Raw genomic sequence first — 14594 nt, forward strand, 5'->3', positions numbered from 1 at the left:
GATCCAAACAGCTCCTAAGGTATGATAGTTATATTTAAATAAGGTGTATCAAAAATTTTAATATTAGTGAACTTTTAATAAATAAAATTGGGATTTCTATTATCTTTTCTTTAGGGCCAGTTCACAATGAGCTTGCATTCCAGCCTCCCATTTCCAATCATCCTGGTAAGTGTATTTGAAAATTGATTCCCTATAATTAGATTTTCTTTATGGTAATAGAAAAACACACAAATACACATATGCGGGTTTTAATGTAATAACAGAGTTATTTAAGGTTTAGATAAGTACAGTTCTCATAGCATTAGTTAATAGTTTACGAGTAACCATTATAGTCATACACAAATTGTCTATATATACATTTTTAACTGTCTCTGAAAGAAAAGATAAGAGCTGTCTTCAGCTAAAATGTAAAATACCAAAATGCTGGTTTTAGCATTGAATACATAAATATGTAGCAGAAGAAACTGGGTTTCAAATAGAACACAGTGTAAAATTGTCACTTAAAAAGCTACAGAAGCCCTGGCTGGTTTTGCTCAGTGGATAGAGCATCAGCCTGTGGACTGAAAGGTCCCAGGTTTGATTTCGGTCAAGGGCACATGCCCAGGTTGTGGACTTAATCCCCAGGGAGGGCATGCAGGAGGAAACCAATCAATAATTTTCTCATCATTGATGTTTCTATCTCCATTTCCCTTCCTCTCTGATTAAAAATAATAATAAAAAATTTTTAAAAAGCTAGGGAAGGATCTGAAGTAGATGCTGAAAAGAAAAATAAGTCACTGTATCTGCCTTAGAAGATTCAGGAATCTCTGGCTAATTGAAATGTAGAAACGGATTAAATTATGCTCAAAAGAGAGCATAGCTAAGTAGATTTTCTCAGTTCATAGTTTGAATATAACTTTTTAAATTATAGAAGTAATAAAACAAAAGTTTAGAAATGAAATGCTGAAGGCTTCTTAACATAAACATAATATTTTGATTTTTCTTTCCTCTATCCCTTCATAACTGTTTTTCTTATCATAAAAAGATGCAAAGTATATCATTTTAACTCATCCCCTTAATTTTCACCCTAATTTTTAAAATGTTTTATTATAAAGAATTTCAAACATACAACAAATACCAGAATAATATGGGAGATCCCTCCCTCATTGTACTCATCCCTCAGTTTTAGCTATTAACAATTAATGGCCAATCTTGCTTCATTCATACCCCCCCCGCCCTAATTCTCATTCATACCCTTATCTATTATTCTGAAGAAAATCCTATGTAGCCATCTTATTTATTTATTTATTTATAATAGATTTTTATTGATTTCAGAGAGGAAGGAAGAGGGAGAGAGATATAGGAATGTCAGTGATGAGAGAGAATCATCCATCAGCTGCCTCCTGCACACCCCCTACTGGGGGGATTGAGCCCGCAACCCGGGCATGTGCCCCGACCTGGAATTGAACCATGACTTCCTAGTTCATAGGTCAATGTTCAACCACTGAGCCACGCTGGCGGGGCTATGGTCATTTTATATGTAAACTAGAGGCATGGTGCACGAAATTCGTGCACCGGGGGGGGGGGGTCCCCTCAGCCCAGCCTGCACCCTCTCCAATCTGGGACCCCTCGGGGGATGTCGAACATCCCTGTCACAATCCTGGACCGCTGGCTCCTAACTGCTCACCTGCCTGCCTGGTCACCCCTAACTGCCTCCCCTGCTGGCCTGGCTGCCCCCAACTGCACCCCTCTGCCAGCCAGGTCGCTCCTAACTGCCCGCCCCCCCTGCCAGCCTGGTCACCCCCAACTGCCCCCATGCTGGCCTGGTCGCCCCTCACGTCCCCCCCTGCCACCCCCCCCGACCTGGTCGCCCCACGCAGCCTGCTGTTTAGTCGTTTGGTCGTCCCTCTAACCCCCCTGCTGGCCTGGTTGCTCCACGCAGCCTGCTCTGTTCAGTCGTTTGGCTGTCCCTCACTAACCCCCCTACTGGCCTGGTCATAGGCAGCAATATTGTGAGGGTGTGAGGGTTAATCTTTATTATATAGGATACTTTAGTATATATTTCTAAAAAAGATTTTTAAAAAATATTTCTATAGTTACCATAATGATTAATTTAAAGGATAACATATACTTTCTCAAATAGATCTGTATAATTTTCTTAAACAATGTTTTATTATTTATTATTTATGTTGGTTCCATTTATTCATCTGGCTGTTAAAACATTGAGGGTAAGATCTTGATGCTTATAACTCTTCATTTTAAGAGATTTGAAGAATTTCTGGATCAGAAGGCCAAATTGATTTACACATTAGAGTATAAAAAGCATTTTTACCATGCTCACCAGCAGTGTGATAGTTTAACAAACTTTGTGCTTATTTAGGATGCAAATAACATTTATTTTGATTTGGAGAAAAATTCTGATTCAAAAAATGTTCAGAAACATTTTTTTAAACACATGTATTAGTTATTAACTGTAGTAGATTTTGTATATGTTTGTTATTTTAAACATTTTTATGGGTCAAGGGGTCTTACTTTTATGTAAACGCTAGAGGCCTGATGCACAAAATTTGTGCAAGGGGCTCTGCCCCTACCGCAGCAGCAGCTACCGCTGCCTTGGCTGCCTCTGCCTCGGCCCCCGCCACCACAGTTTCATCTGAAAGGTCGTCTGGAAGGGTGTCCGGTCTAATTAGCATATTATGCTTTTATTATTATAGATTTTTATTGGGAAATATAATAAATAGAAAAGTATATAAAACATGGATACATATAATCTAATGAATAACATTAAAGCCAATACCTATATAACCACCACCCAGATTGAAAACTAAAATATTGCAGCACCCACAAAAACCTTCCTACCTCAGGCATTTTGTTTGTCAAAAACTTTTCCCCCCCTACCCCAGCAGTAACCATGATCCTGCTTTTTATAAATATTACTAGAGGCCTGGTGCACAAAATTCGTGCACTCGGCGGGGGGGTGAGGGGAGCCCCCTCAGCCTGGATTGCGAGAGAGCGTATGCCAGGCCGAGGGACCCCACCTGTGCACGATTGTGGCCAGGGAGGGATGCAGGAGGTTGGTCAGCCGGGGAGGTTACCGTGGGAGGGCTCCAGGGCTTGTCCAGCCCGTCTTGCTCAGTCCTGATCTGCCCAACCCCAGCAGAAAGCTAACCTATCAGTTGGAGCATCTGCCCCCTGGTGGTCAGTGCACATCATAGTGAGCAGTTGAGCAACCTTAGCATATCATTAGCATATTATGCTTTGATTGGTTGAATGACCGACTGGCTCTTAGTATATTAGGCTTCTATTGTATAGGATTACAGTGGGGCCTTGACTTACGAGATTAATTCGTTCCAAGACAGAGCTTGTTAAGGAGCTTGTTAACTCAAGTTACTCTATCAACTCAATGCAAAAAATTGGCCGAGAGACAGCTGGTATCTCAAAAAACTTGTTAGTCAGGAAACTCGTAAATCAAGGCCCCACTGTATTTTCTTTTTTTGTCTTTAGTACTGTTTATTTTTAGTCATTGAGCATCCTAAATTATGTTTTATGTTAGTATATATCATTACATATTTAATATACTGTAAAGTACAAACGTAGATAATATTTCATAAATGTAAAATATATAATTACATATAGTTATATGTATGGACCATATATAAAACACATGATTAATACAATACCAAAGACATGATCCATAAAAGAAGTAATGGATAACCTGGTTTTCATTAAAACTCAAAACTTCTGTTCCACAAAAGACATAAAGAGAGGAAAATGACAAGTTACAGATTAGGAGAAAATATTTGCAAAAGAATTATTATCCAAAATATACAAATAACTTGTAGGACATGACATAAGAAAAATTTTAAAAATATATTAAAAATGGGCCAAAGGCCTGAGCAGACACCAAAGAATATATACAAGTGGAAAGTAACATGTTCTACATCCTATGTCTTCAGAGAAATGAGAATTAAAACAGTGAGATATCACTACACAGCCACTGGAATGGACGAAATCCACTAAATGCTGACAAGGATATGGAGCCCCAGAGAAATCCATGCATTGCTACTACAGATGTAAAATGGTACAGCCACTTTGCAAGATAGTTTGAAGGTTTCTTACAAAGTTAAACATATTCTTACCACTTTCCCCGTAATTGTTCTCCTTGGTATTTACCCAAAGGAGTTGAAAATTTGTCCACACAAAAGCCTGCACTTAGATGCTTAGAGCTGATATATTCATATTTGTTGAAACTTGGAAGCAACCAAAATGATGTCCTTCAGTAGGTTAATGGATAAACAAAGTGTGGTACATTTAGACAACTAGATGACTGAATACTATTCAGTGTTAAAACAAAAACTAAACAAAAAAATAAAGAAGACCAAAAACAAACAAAAAACAACCAACAAATCAAACAACAAAAAATGAGCTATCAAGCAATGAAAAGACTTGGAGGAAACTTACTATCGAGTGAAAAAGTCACTCTGTAAAGAATACATACTGTAGGATGCCAACTATATGACATTCTGAAAAAGGCAAAATTATAGAGATACTAAACGGATCAGTGTTTTCTAGAGGTTAGTGAAGAGGAAGGTATAAATAAGCAGAGCAGAGATGATTTTTAGGGCAATGAAACGACTCTATCTGATAGTATAATAGTAGATACATGCCATTATATACTTGTTAATACCCATTAAATATAACTCCAAGAGTGAACCATAAGGTAAGCTATCAACTTTGGGTGATAATAAGATATCAATATGGGTTTATACATTATAACAAAAATACCACACTGAATTTTGACCCTGAGGGAGGCTGTGCATATGTGGGGGCAGGTGAAATATGCAAAATGTTTGTATCTTCTCCTCAGTTTTGCTATGAATCTAAAAATTCTCTAAAAATAAATTCTATTAAAATATAAAGTTTTAAATTATATCAGATTTCTTCTTTTGTATTAAAACATATATATTTAATATGTTACCAAAAATTAACCTTGCTTAATTATGTATTGAGATTTCTGCACATTCATTTTCAAGAATACATGTGACTTACCTTACATCTATTCCATTGACATATACTCTATTGGCAGAATAAAAATACTGACTCTAAGTTATTATGGAACTAATTAGATACTACCAAATCAGAGGCTTTGCCATTGAAACTAAGGGTTTGTTTCTGTTAAAATCAACTGGTTGTTAAATGTGAATATTGTCTGATTTTTTTGTGATTTTTAAAAATCTATTGTCTACTTGGTATTATTTATTTTTTTTAATATATTTTTTATTAAGATATTACATATGTGCCATAACCGGTTTGGCTCAGTGGATAGAGCATCGGCCTGCAGACCGAAGGGTCCCAGGTTCGATTCCGGTCAAGGGCATGTACCTTGGTTGCGGGCACATCCCCAGAAGGAGGTGTGCAGGAGGCGGCTGATCGATGTTTCTCTCTCATCGATGTTTCTAACTCTCTCTCCCTTCCTCTCTGTAAAAAACCAATAAAATAAAATAAAATAAAAGATATTACATATGTGTCCTTATCCCCACGTTACCCCCTACCCTCCCCCCCCCATGCCCTCACCCCCCCGTTGTCCGTGTCCATTGGTTAGGCCTATATGCTTGCATATAAGTCCTTTGGTTGATCTTTCCCCCTTACCCCCACCCTCCCCTACCTTCCCTCCAAGGCCCGACAGTCCAATCAATGCCTCTCCGTCTCTAGATCAGTCCTTGTTCATCAGTTTATGTTGTTCATTATATTCCACAAATGAGTGATATTTATCCGCTCTCCAGTTCCATCCATGCTGTGGCAAATGGTAAGAGTTCCTTTTTCTTCTTCCTCTTCTTAAAGGATACCTTTCAGCATTTCATATAATGCTGGTTTGGTGGTGATGAACTCCTTTAGCTTTTTCTTATCTGTGAAGCTCTTTATCTGACCTTCTATTCTGAATGATAGCTTTGCTGGATAAAGTAATCTTGGTTGCAGGTTCTTGCTATTCATCACTTTGAATATTTCTTGCCACTCTCTTCTGGCCTGCATGGTTTCTGTTGAGAAATCAGCTGACAGTCGTATGGGTACTCCCTTGTAGGTAACTGATTTTCTTTCTCTTGCTGCTTTTAGGATTCTCTCTTTGTCTTTTCCTCTTGGCATTTTAATTATGATGTGTCTTGGTGTGGTCCTCTTTGGATTCCTTTTGTTTGGGGTTCTCTGCGCTTCCTGGACTTGTAAGTCTATTTCTTTGGCCAGGTAGGGGAAGTTTTCTGTCATTATTTCTTCAAATAGGTTTTCAATATCTTGCCCTCTCTCTTCTTCTGGTACCCCTGTAATTCTGATGTTGGTACGCTTGAAGTTGTCCCAGAGGCTCCTTACACTATCTTCATATTTTCGGAATCTTTTTTCTTTTTCAGTTGGGTATTTTTTGTTTCTTTGTATTTCAAATCTTTGACTTGATTCTTGGGATCCTCTTGTCTGCTGTTGGATCTCTGTATATTATTCTTTATTTCAGTCAGTGTATGCTTACTTTCTAGTTGGTCTTTTTTCATATCCTCCAGGGTCTCACTAAATTTATCGGTGGTTTCCATAAAATTCTCGAAAAACCTTATAAACGTGGTTTTGAACTCTATATCCAGTCGTTTGCTTTCCTCCATTTCTGTCGTTTGTGACCTGTTTCTTTGTCTCCGCATTTTTTATGCTTCCCTGTGTTGGTAGAGTGGTTTTGTGTGCTAGGTGTCCTGTAGGGCCCAGTGGCTCAGCCTCCCCAGTTACCTGAGGTGGACACTCTTGGTGCACCCCCTTGTGGGCTTTGTGCACAGTCTTGTTGTAGTTATGCCTTGATTGTTGTAGGATCACTGGGAGGAATTGACCTCCAGGCCAATTGGCAGTGAGAATCAGCTGTGTCTGCAGTGGGAGAACTTCTGTGCTGAAGACACCCTTCTCGGGCAAGACTTGCTTCAGTGGGGCTTTGGTGCTCATTGAGTCTGCCCCCTGAGTGTGTCCCTTATGGATCTGAGGAGTTGTAATCCGGATGGTCCCCCTCTGACAACTGGGTACACTGGCTCTTGGATCTAAGGAGGTGCTAATTTAGCCTCTGCCTGAGGTTACCCGGCAGGAGCTATGAAGAGAACTGCAGATTCCCCTTCCTTTTTTGGAGTTTGAAGGTGCCCTGATGAGGCCCAGCTGTGAAGCAATGCAAGCTGCTGTGGGGCCTTGGGCCTTCTCTTGGAAGTTCTGGGTCTGTCTGGCCCAGCTGCAATTTGTTAGGTAATTTTCAGGTCGTAAAGGGCCAGGGCATTCATATGCAAAAGCCTCTGCCTCGGCCTGGGTGGGGCGGGGTCTCAGGGAATCAAAGGGCGGAGCCAGCAGCTATGGCTGGTCCTCAGCCCTGCCCTAAGGGGCCTCGCGCCTCAGTGTCCTGGTAATCGCTGCAAGCACCTCTGAGGGAAAGCCGCCCTCAAGTTCAGAGTTCTGCCTGCTGCCAGACAATCCAGTTTCTCCCCTATGTGTCCTGGATCCCCAGAGACTTCCCGGAACTGGAGTTCAGAGCAGTCGGGAGCTTGTGACTCCCTCCCGATTCAAAAAGACAGCCGCGTCCTCAGGTACCAGCCCCTTTCCGTGCGCGCGCTCGAGCCTCTGTACCTCTGCACTTTACTTCTGCAGCTCCTCTGGCTCTCAGTGTGTTTTTCTTTCCTTCTAGTTGTAGAATTTCCACTCAGCCAGCCTTCCTGTAGTTCTGGATGATGTCCGCTTTGTCTTTTCGTTGTATTTTTGAAGTTGTTGTGGGAGGCAGCAATTTCCCTGTGTTTACCTATGCCGCCATCTTAGTTTTCCCAGTATTATTTATTAATTTGATTAAAAATGAACTGTAGTCTGGCCAGTGTGGCTAAGTGGTTGGGCGCCAACCCAGGAACCGTATTTTTTTTTTTCACTCTTTGAAAGTGATGACTGCATCCCTAAACAGTCTGGTTTAGTGGTTTGGTTTTTTTTGTATTTGAAATTATAGAATTGAAGTCATTGATCAGAATCTTAATTTTGTTTGTGAATAAATATATTGTGATCAGAAGGGAATACCTAGAATCTTAAGAATGAGAGTTTTTGCTGGTTTTGAGGCAGCATCCTTGAGAGTTAATAGTGATCTCTGGCAATTTGGGGGTCATGGGATGGGGTGTGGTGTCAGTCTTCGTAAGGCTTAGTGGAAGGTGATCTACAGGAATGAGGGTAATCAGGGCTCTGAAGAAAGACCTACCTTAGATGGAACAGTGTGTGGGGTTGGGAGTGGTGGCATTTAGCTAGTTCTGTGAACTCAGTTTTATATCCTGCAATCACTTTTGTCCTCATGATAGCTTTACTTCATTCTTCTCAGGCTAGAACCGATGTTGAGGCCTAAGAGCTTCTGGTGGTGAGGGAATAGCATTAACTAGTTCTGAGCCATCCATCTGTAGTTCTGCACTGGCAGGAAGGCCTCTGTCTTTGAGAGTAATAGGAAGGGACTCGATGGTGAGGGTGATCCTGAAAGGTCTCTTGTCCAAATGGTTGCAGGAGGGGACCAGCTCTGCCCACACACCTTTAATGGAGTCAGCTGGTCGGAACCCAGAAGGCTGTGAACGCTTTGGCTGTGAACACTAATGGGCCCTAGAGCAGTTTTACCTCACAACCTTTATTTTCCTCTTGAACTGTTAAAAGAATATTCTAACTGATCTCCCTATTTTTTTATTTTTGGTAAGAGGACACTTATTGGGCAAATTACAGAGGTAGAAGTAATATCTAGAAGAAATGGGCTTAGGCAACAAGTTCAGAGGTAAAGGAAGGGCCCTTGGAGCTTGGGAGTGAGGAAGCTGATGGTAATGTACCTGGGTGGGGAGGGAGAGAGGGAAGGGAGAGGCACTGGTGTGCTCCAGGGAGGGAGAGCGCACTGGGTCCGCCATCTTAAGCGTTTGAAGGCAGAGATTTTTGGGGAGGTCCCAGGGAAAGATCTTAGTAGGATACACGCAGTTCTTCAGGTGTATCCTTTGAGGGTTGTGGTCTCCAATGATTGATAGGCAGGCACCAGGGCAGGGGGTCAGTATTCAGTGCAGCTGGTCCTGCTGTCAGCGTTGGCTGTTTTTGTCCTCATCTGGGCCTGGAGCTGAAATACAAGGAGTGATGGCGTTTTCCCAGGCCAGGTCGACCGTGCATGTGCCTTGGAATCTGCCAGCAGGCAAGTCACGTGGCACCAAATATGCTGTAGGCGGTGGGAACTGCACCAGGTGTCTGACCGGTGGGGTCAGACCAAACCTGGGTTCAGCAACCTGGGTATTTGGGTTCTGGCTTGGGTGGGGGTGAGGCAGGGAGAGAGGGTAGGGAAAGGCCTGAGTTGCACCAAGCGGGGAGAACACCTGATCTCCCTATTGAGAAGGCTTCCAGTCATATTGCCCTTCTCCTCACCATGTAATATCCACTCCACTCAGCATTTCTTTTCTTTTTAAGCCTCATGCAAGCATATGTTTATTGATTGGAGAGAGAGAGAGAGAGAGAGAGAGAGAGAGAGAGAGAGAGAGAGAGAGAGGATAGAGAGAGAGAGAAACATCAATGTGAGAGAAAAATTTAGATCAGTTGCCTCCTGTACACACCTAGAGAGACTAAGGATTGAACCCAAAACCTGGGCATGTGCCCTGACCCCCGGACCTCTCAGTGTACAGGATGACACGCCAACTGAGCCACACCGGCAAGAGGACTTTTATGTGTCATAAAAGATTCTCACAGGGCATCCCATTCAGATCTAAATAATATAAAGAATAATTCATAACGAATCTCTTAGGTGCTTTATCCAAATTTCTAACTTCTAAAAAGGTTAACCAAATTTAAAAATATTTTCTTGAATGACTTGATTTCAGAAATTAGAGATAATGCCTTGGAGATATAGATTTTCATTTATAATTGAACAGCATTTGTTTGACACAACTGTGCTTTATGTTTCCCCATTACAAAGCATATTTAGCTAAGTTCTTATATTGTAAAAAAAAGTTTCATATTGTTAACTCAGCCTTTTACAACCTTTTCTCTGGCCAGTGATGAGCACCCAACTTCTCTACTTTGGGAACAAGGGTCCGCACAGTGGGCAGAGAACAGCCCCACTGCCTTTGAAAGGAGTTGGGGCATTAAGAAAGTGCTCTCTGACGGAGTGACTTCAGCCTGTGGTGACGGTAACTTGGTGAAGTTGCAGGCTTGTCACTTACATGGCGCTTGGTTCTTGGAGCAAAAGAGCAGAGAGAGATCTAGAAAGGCCTAGTGAACTTAATGAATTCTTAGGACCTGCTCCTGTTTTAAAAGTAAGAATGTTCCCTCTCATCTGGTTAGCGAATTTGGAGTGGGATGGAAAAGCTCTCACATGGTGTGCGGTGTCCCAGCACTGCCAAGTTCCCTGGAACCCATTTAGATGACCTCTGGCCCTCTCTGTCCTCATAGGCAGGAACCACCTTCCTCCTGCTTTCTTAGGCCTCATGCCCTCTTCACGATGGATGGTCATTTTTCATTCCCGGTTTGTGGTACATCTCTTCTTCCTAGCCAAGCGGGCCAGCTTTTCCGAGTGTAGCTTCATGTAACCATCCTTGTTGTGTGGTGTGTGAAATATTAGGGAAACTGCCGGGGTCCAACCCCAGCAGGTCCAGGGATCCCCAAAGGTGTGGACGGAGTCGGCGAAGAAGGAATAACACGGAGACAGTGTTCAGTTGATCATCATAGCCGGGTTCTCTTGTCAGGGTCTCCAGCCAAGTTCTGGTCTGGATCTCCAGCGAAGTTCTGGTTAGGATCTCCAGCCAGGTTCTGTGTCCATGTTCTCTTGCTCGGTTCTCCAGTTTCTCCAGCCAGGTTCTGTAGCCATGTTCTCCAGCCAGGTTCTGTCCAGGTTCTCCAGCCAGGTTCAGTCACCAGGTTCTAGTCAGGTTCTCTTGCCAATTTCTGTAGTCAGGTTCAGTCCAGGATCTTTTGCCATGTTCTCTCCAGCGAAGTTCTTCTGTCTCTAGAGAACGTTCTGTGTAGATTCTGTGCCAATTTCTGTCTCTCTCTCTTAGTTCTGTCTTCTTACATCTGTATTGATACCAGTTGATTCCAGTCCTATCAATCTCTATTTCAAAGGTTAGGGCGTTTCTTATCTCCATTCCAGGGAGTAAAGATTATGTAGCTTAAGCATGATTGTTCGTAGTTAAAGTGATTAATTACCCACCTGGCACTTAGTTAAGAGGTTTTATTCCCTCCCTAACTTCAGGGGAAAATCCCTGCCTGGGGAAACAACCTTTCTCAGAGACCTTGGTTAAAACACATAGTGCCAAGAAGGTGAGCAAACATATTAAGAACAGTATGCCATATATGCCAGGTCCCTTGAAACAGCAAGCATGGACCGGCTCCCGGCAGGAAACAAACAAAAAACCCTTGGTGACTGGAAAATAATAAAATAAGTTTTAAGTGCAAGTACAGATATTGCAGTTCATGATAACAGTATGTTTTTTTATTTAAACAAGAAGATTTTACCACTCCTTTTCCCCACCCTGAATTGACTCTCATGAAAAACGTTGCTCACGATGGAACTTTCCTTCCGGATAGTGTTCTTCAGTGTGAACTAGGAAAGGCATGTATTTGCACCTCATTTTATTTAATCATCGTTGTAAACATTCCTGACTTCAGGGCATTGTTTGTAACGAAATTTACTTTTTGGACTCATTGTGTAAAGACCTCTTTTCAGGGCTGTTACTGGTTTTAGCTGCCAGAGCATGGGTGCTTGGGCTGTTGGCTTTGAGAACCTCTAGTTTAGCTTCATGCAGCATGCCTGCCAGGTGTTTGCTGAAGCTTCTGGTTCAGAGCAGAATGTGATGTCTTTACTGAAGACTTTTACTCTAAGGAATAACGTCATAAATATTTCAAAATGGATTTTTAATAAGTCACTGTATGTCACTAGTTTTCATGTTGTAATGATAACACAAAATTTAAAGGAATGTTTGTATTCATGATTAGTTGATTTGATCTGTTTGAAAAAACATTTGAAATTTTGATTTTTGTCTCTTCGTGGTCTGTTTTATTAATTCTTCATTGGAAAGTATTTTCTTCCTTGACAACATGTTAAAAATCAATTAGATACATAGAATACAAGGTTTTCAATGATGATTTTTATTTTTTTAAAGTATATTTTATTGATTTTTTACAGAGAGGAAGGGAGAGGGATAGAGAGTTAGAAACATCAATGAGAGAGAAACCATGATCAGTTGCCTCCTGCACACTCCCTACTGGGGATGTGCCCGCAACCAAGGTACATGCCCTTGACTGCAATCGAACCTGGGATCCTTGAGTCCGCAAGCTGATGCTCTATCCACTGAACCAAACCGGTTAGGGCAGAATACAAGGTTTTAAAAAAATGTATTTTAAGCATCAGTTATACTTCATTTTAAGATTTTTTTGAGAGGGAGTTACAAAGATCTATTTTTCTATCCTTTCAGATTGTTAAAAGTTTTATTGCTTCAAGTTCTAGTCCAATCAGAGTTCATAAATAGCACATTGATGTGCATATAAGTAATTGGTTAATCTGCAGAAAACTTTACAAACCCAACCAAGTAGTGCCTCCTTTTTCCTCTAATCATTCACAGTTATTTTAAATCATTTGTTGTTGTTCAAATGAATATACTAAATCAGTGGTTCTCAACCTTCTGGCCCTTTAAATACAGTTCCTCATGTTGAGACCCAACCATAAAATTATTTTCGTTGCTATTTCATTACTGTAATGTTGCTACTGTTATGAATCGTCATGTTAATATCTGATATGCAGGATGGTCTTAGGCGACCCGTGTGAAAGGGTCGTTCGACCACCAAAGGGGTCGAGACCCACAGGTTGAGAACCGCTGCACTAAATCCATCTTCAGCGTTAAAATTGTAGTAGTTAACATGACTTCACTTCACTAAGAGATACAACAAATGACCTTTCAGCCAAGAGACAATTGAGAATTCCTGCTCATAGCAGCTGTCTAGTTAGAGTGTAATTAATCTTGACTCTGGTCTGAATGGCTGACTAGCTTGGCTCCTTATAGTCAATTAGGGAACTAGAAAAATATGCTATGGATTGATGTTTTCGATAATATTCCCTGAAATATGTCTTTAAGTCAGTGTGTTTAAAAAAAAGAAAAGTTTAGCCCTAACCCAGCCGTGGGCAAACTACGGCCCGCGGGCCGGATCCGGCCCGTTTGAAATGAATAAAACTATTGAAAAAAAAGACCGTACCCTTTTATGTAATGATGTTTACTTTGAAATTATAGTAGTTCACACAAACACTCCATCCATGCTTTTGTTCCGGCCCTCCAGTCCAGTTTAAGAATCCATTGTGACCCTGGAGTCAAAAGTTTGCCCACCCCTGCCCTAACCGGTTTGGCTCAGTGGATAGAGCAGGGGTGGGCAAACTTTTTGACTCGAGGGCCACAATGGGTTCTTAAACTGGACCGGAGGGCCGGAACAAAAGCATGGATGGAGTGTTTGTGTGAACTCATATAAATTCAAAGTAAACATCATTACATAAAAGGGTATGGTCTTTTTGTTTTTTAGTTTTATTCATTTCAAGCTGGCCGGATCTGGCCCGCGGGCCGTAGTTTGCCCACGGCTGGGATAGAGCATTGGCCTGCGATGCTCTATCCACTGAGGCTTTACATACTTTCTGATTCAGATGTTGTTCTTTCCTCCTTCATTTTAGTATATTTATCTTTTCTTTTTTTATGCCAGTGTACAGGATGCGATGAGCATGCATTAGATGCTCTGTAGACTTGTATTTACTTGGTGAGTGTACAAAATCTCAGGTTGTTCGATTCCTGTCAAGGGCATGTACCTTGGCTGCAGGCACATCCCCAGTGGGGGGGGTGCAGGAGGCGGCTGATCGATGTTTCTCGCTCATCGATGTTTTTAACTCTCTATCCCTCTCCCTTCCTCTGTAAAAAAATCAATAAAATATATTAAAAAAAAAAAAGAAAGAAAAGTTTAGTCTGTCTTAGTGGTTAGATCATTGTCCAGATACACCATGGCTGCAGGTTTGATCCCCTGTCAGGGCACATGCAAGAATCAACCAATGGCTGAAATCAGTTTGGCTCAATGGATAGAGCGTCGGCCTGCGGACTGAAAGATCCCAGGTTCGATTCTGATCAAGGGCATGTACCTTGGTTGCGGGCACATCCCCAGTGGGAGATGTGCAGGAGGCGGCTGATCGATGTTTCTCTCTCATCGATGTTTCTAAGTCTCTATCTCTCTCCCTTCCTCTCTGTAAAAAATCAATAAAATATATATTTTAAAAAAAATCAACCAATGAATGCATAAATATAAGAAGAACAACAAATTAGTGCCTGTAATGTCTCTCTTCCTCTTTCTAAATCAATTTTTTAAAAATTAAAAAATGAAAGAAAATATGTGCAGTGAAATGAAATACCATGGTAAAATAATTTATTTTCTGCTCTGATTACTTTTGTTCTTTGCATTCTCAGTTGACTGGGTCTTTTGAGGTAAGAACCAAAAATCAAGATTTTAAAAATGACTAGAGTTTCAAGAATGCTAGGCACTGAGCTGAAAAATAGAAGACAGGAAAAGCCTAGATATTTAAAGCATCATCATTTTATCAAATTCTTTTGGGT

The 14594-nt window shown here is 41.3% G+C and overlaps 1 protein-coding gene across 2 annotated transcripts in view; it reads left to right on the forward strand.

Moving 5' to 3' along the window:
- Window positions 1–14594, forward strand: part of SMAD4 (SMAD family member 4) — a 36909-nt gene that overhangs the window by 13856 nt on the left and 8459 nt on the right. For both annotated transcript variants that reach the window (XR_013996356.1, XM_081097591.1), the window contains exon 7: window positions 115–165. Coding sequence is in view for 1 of the 2 variants with exons in the window: in XM_081097591.1 (XP_080953717.1) it covers window positions 115–165 (51 nt within the window). In the remaining variant the exon portion in view is untranslated. The remainder of the gene's footprint in view (window positions 1–114; window positions 166–14594) is intronic.

The sequence above is a fragment of the Myotis nattereri genome (assembly GCF_964212035.1).
Source record: "Myotis nattereri genome assembly, chromosome: 8".
NCBI lineage: Eukaryota > Metazoa > Chordata > Mammalia > Chiroptera > Vespertilionidae > Myotis > Myotis nattereri.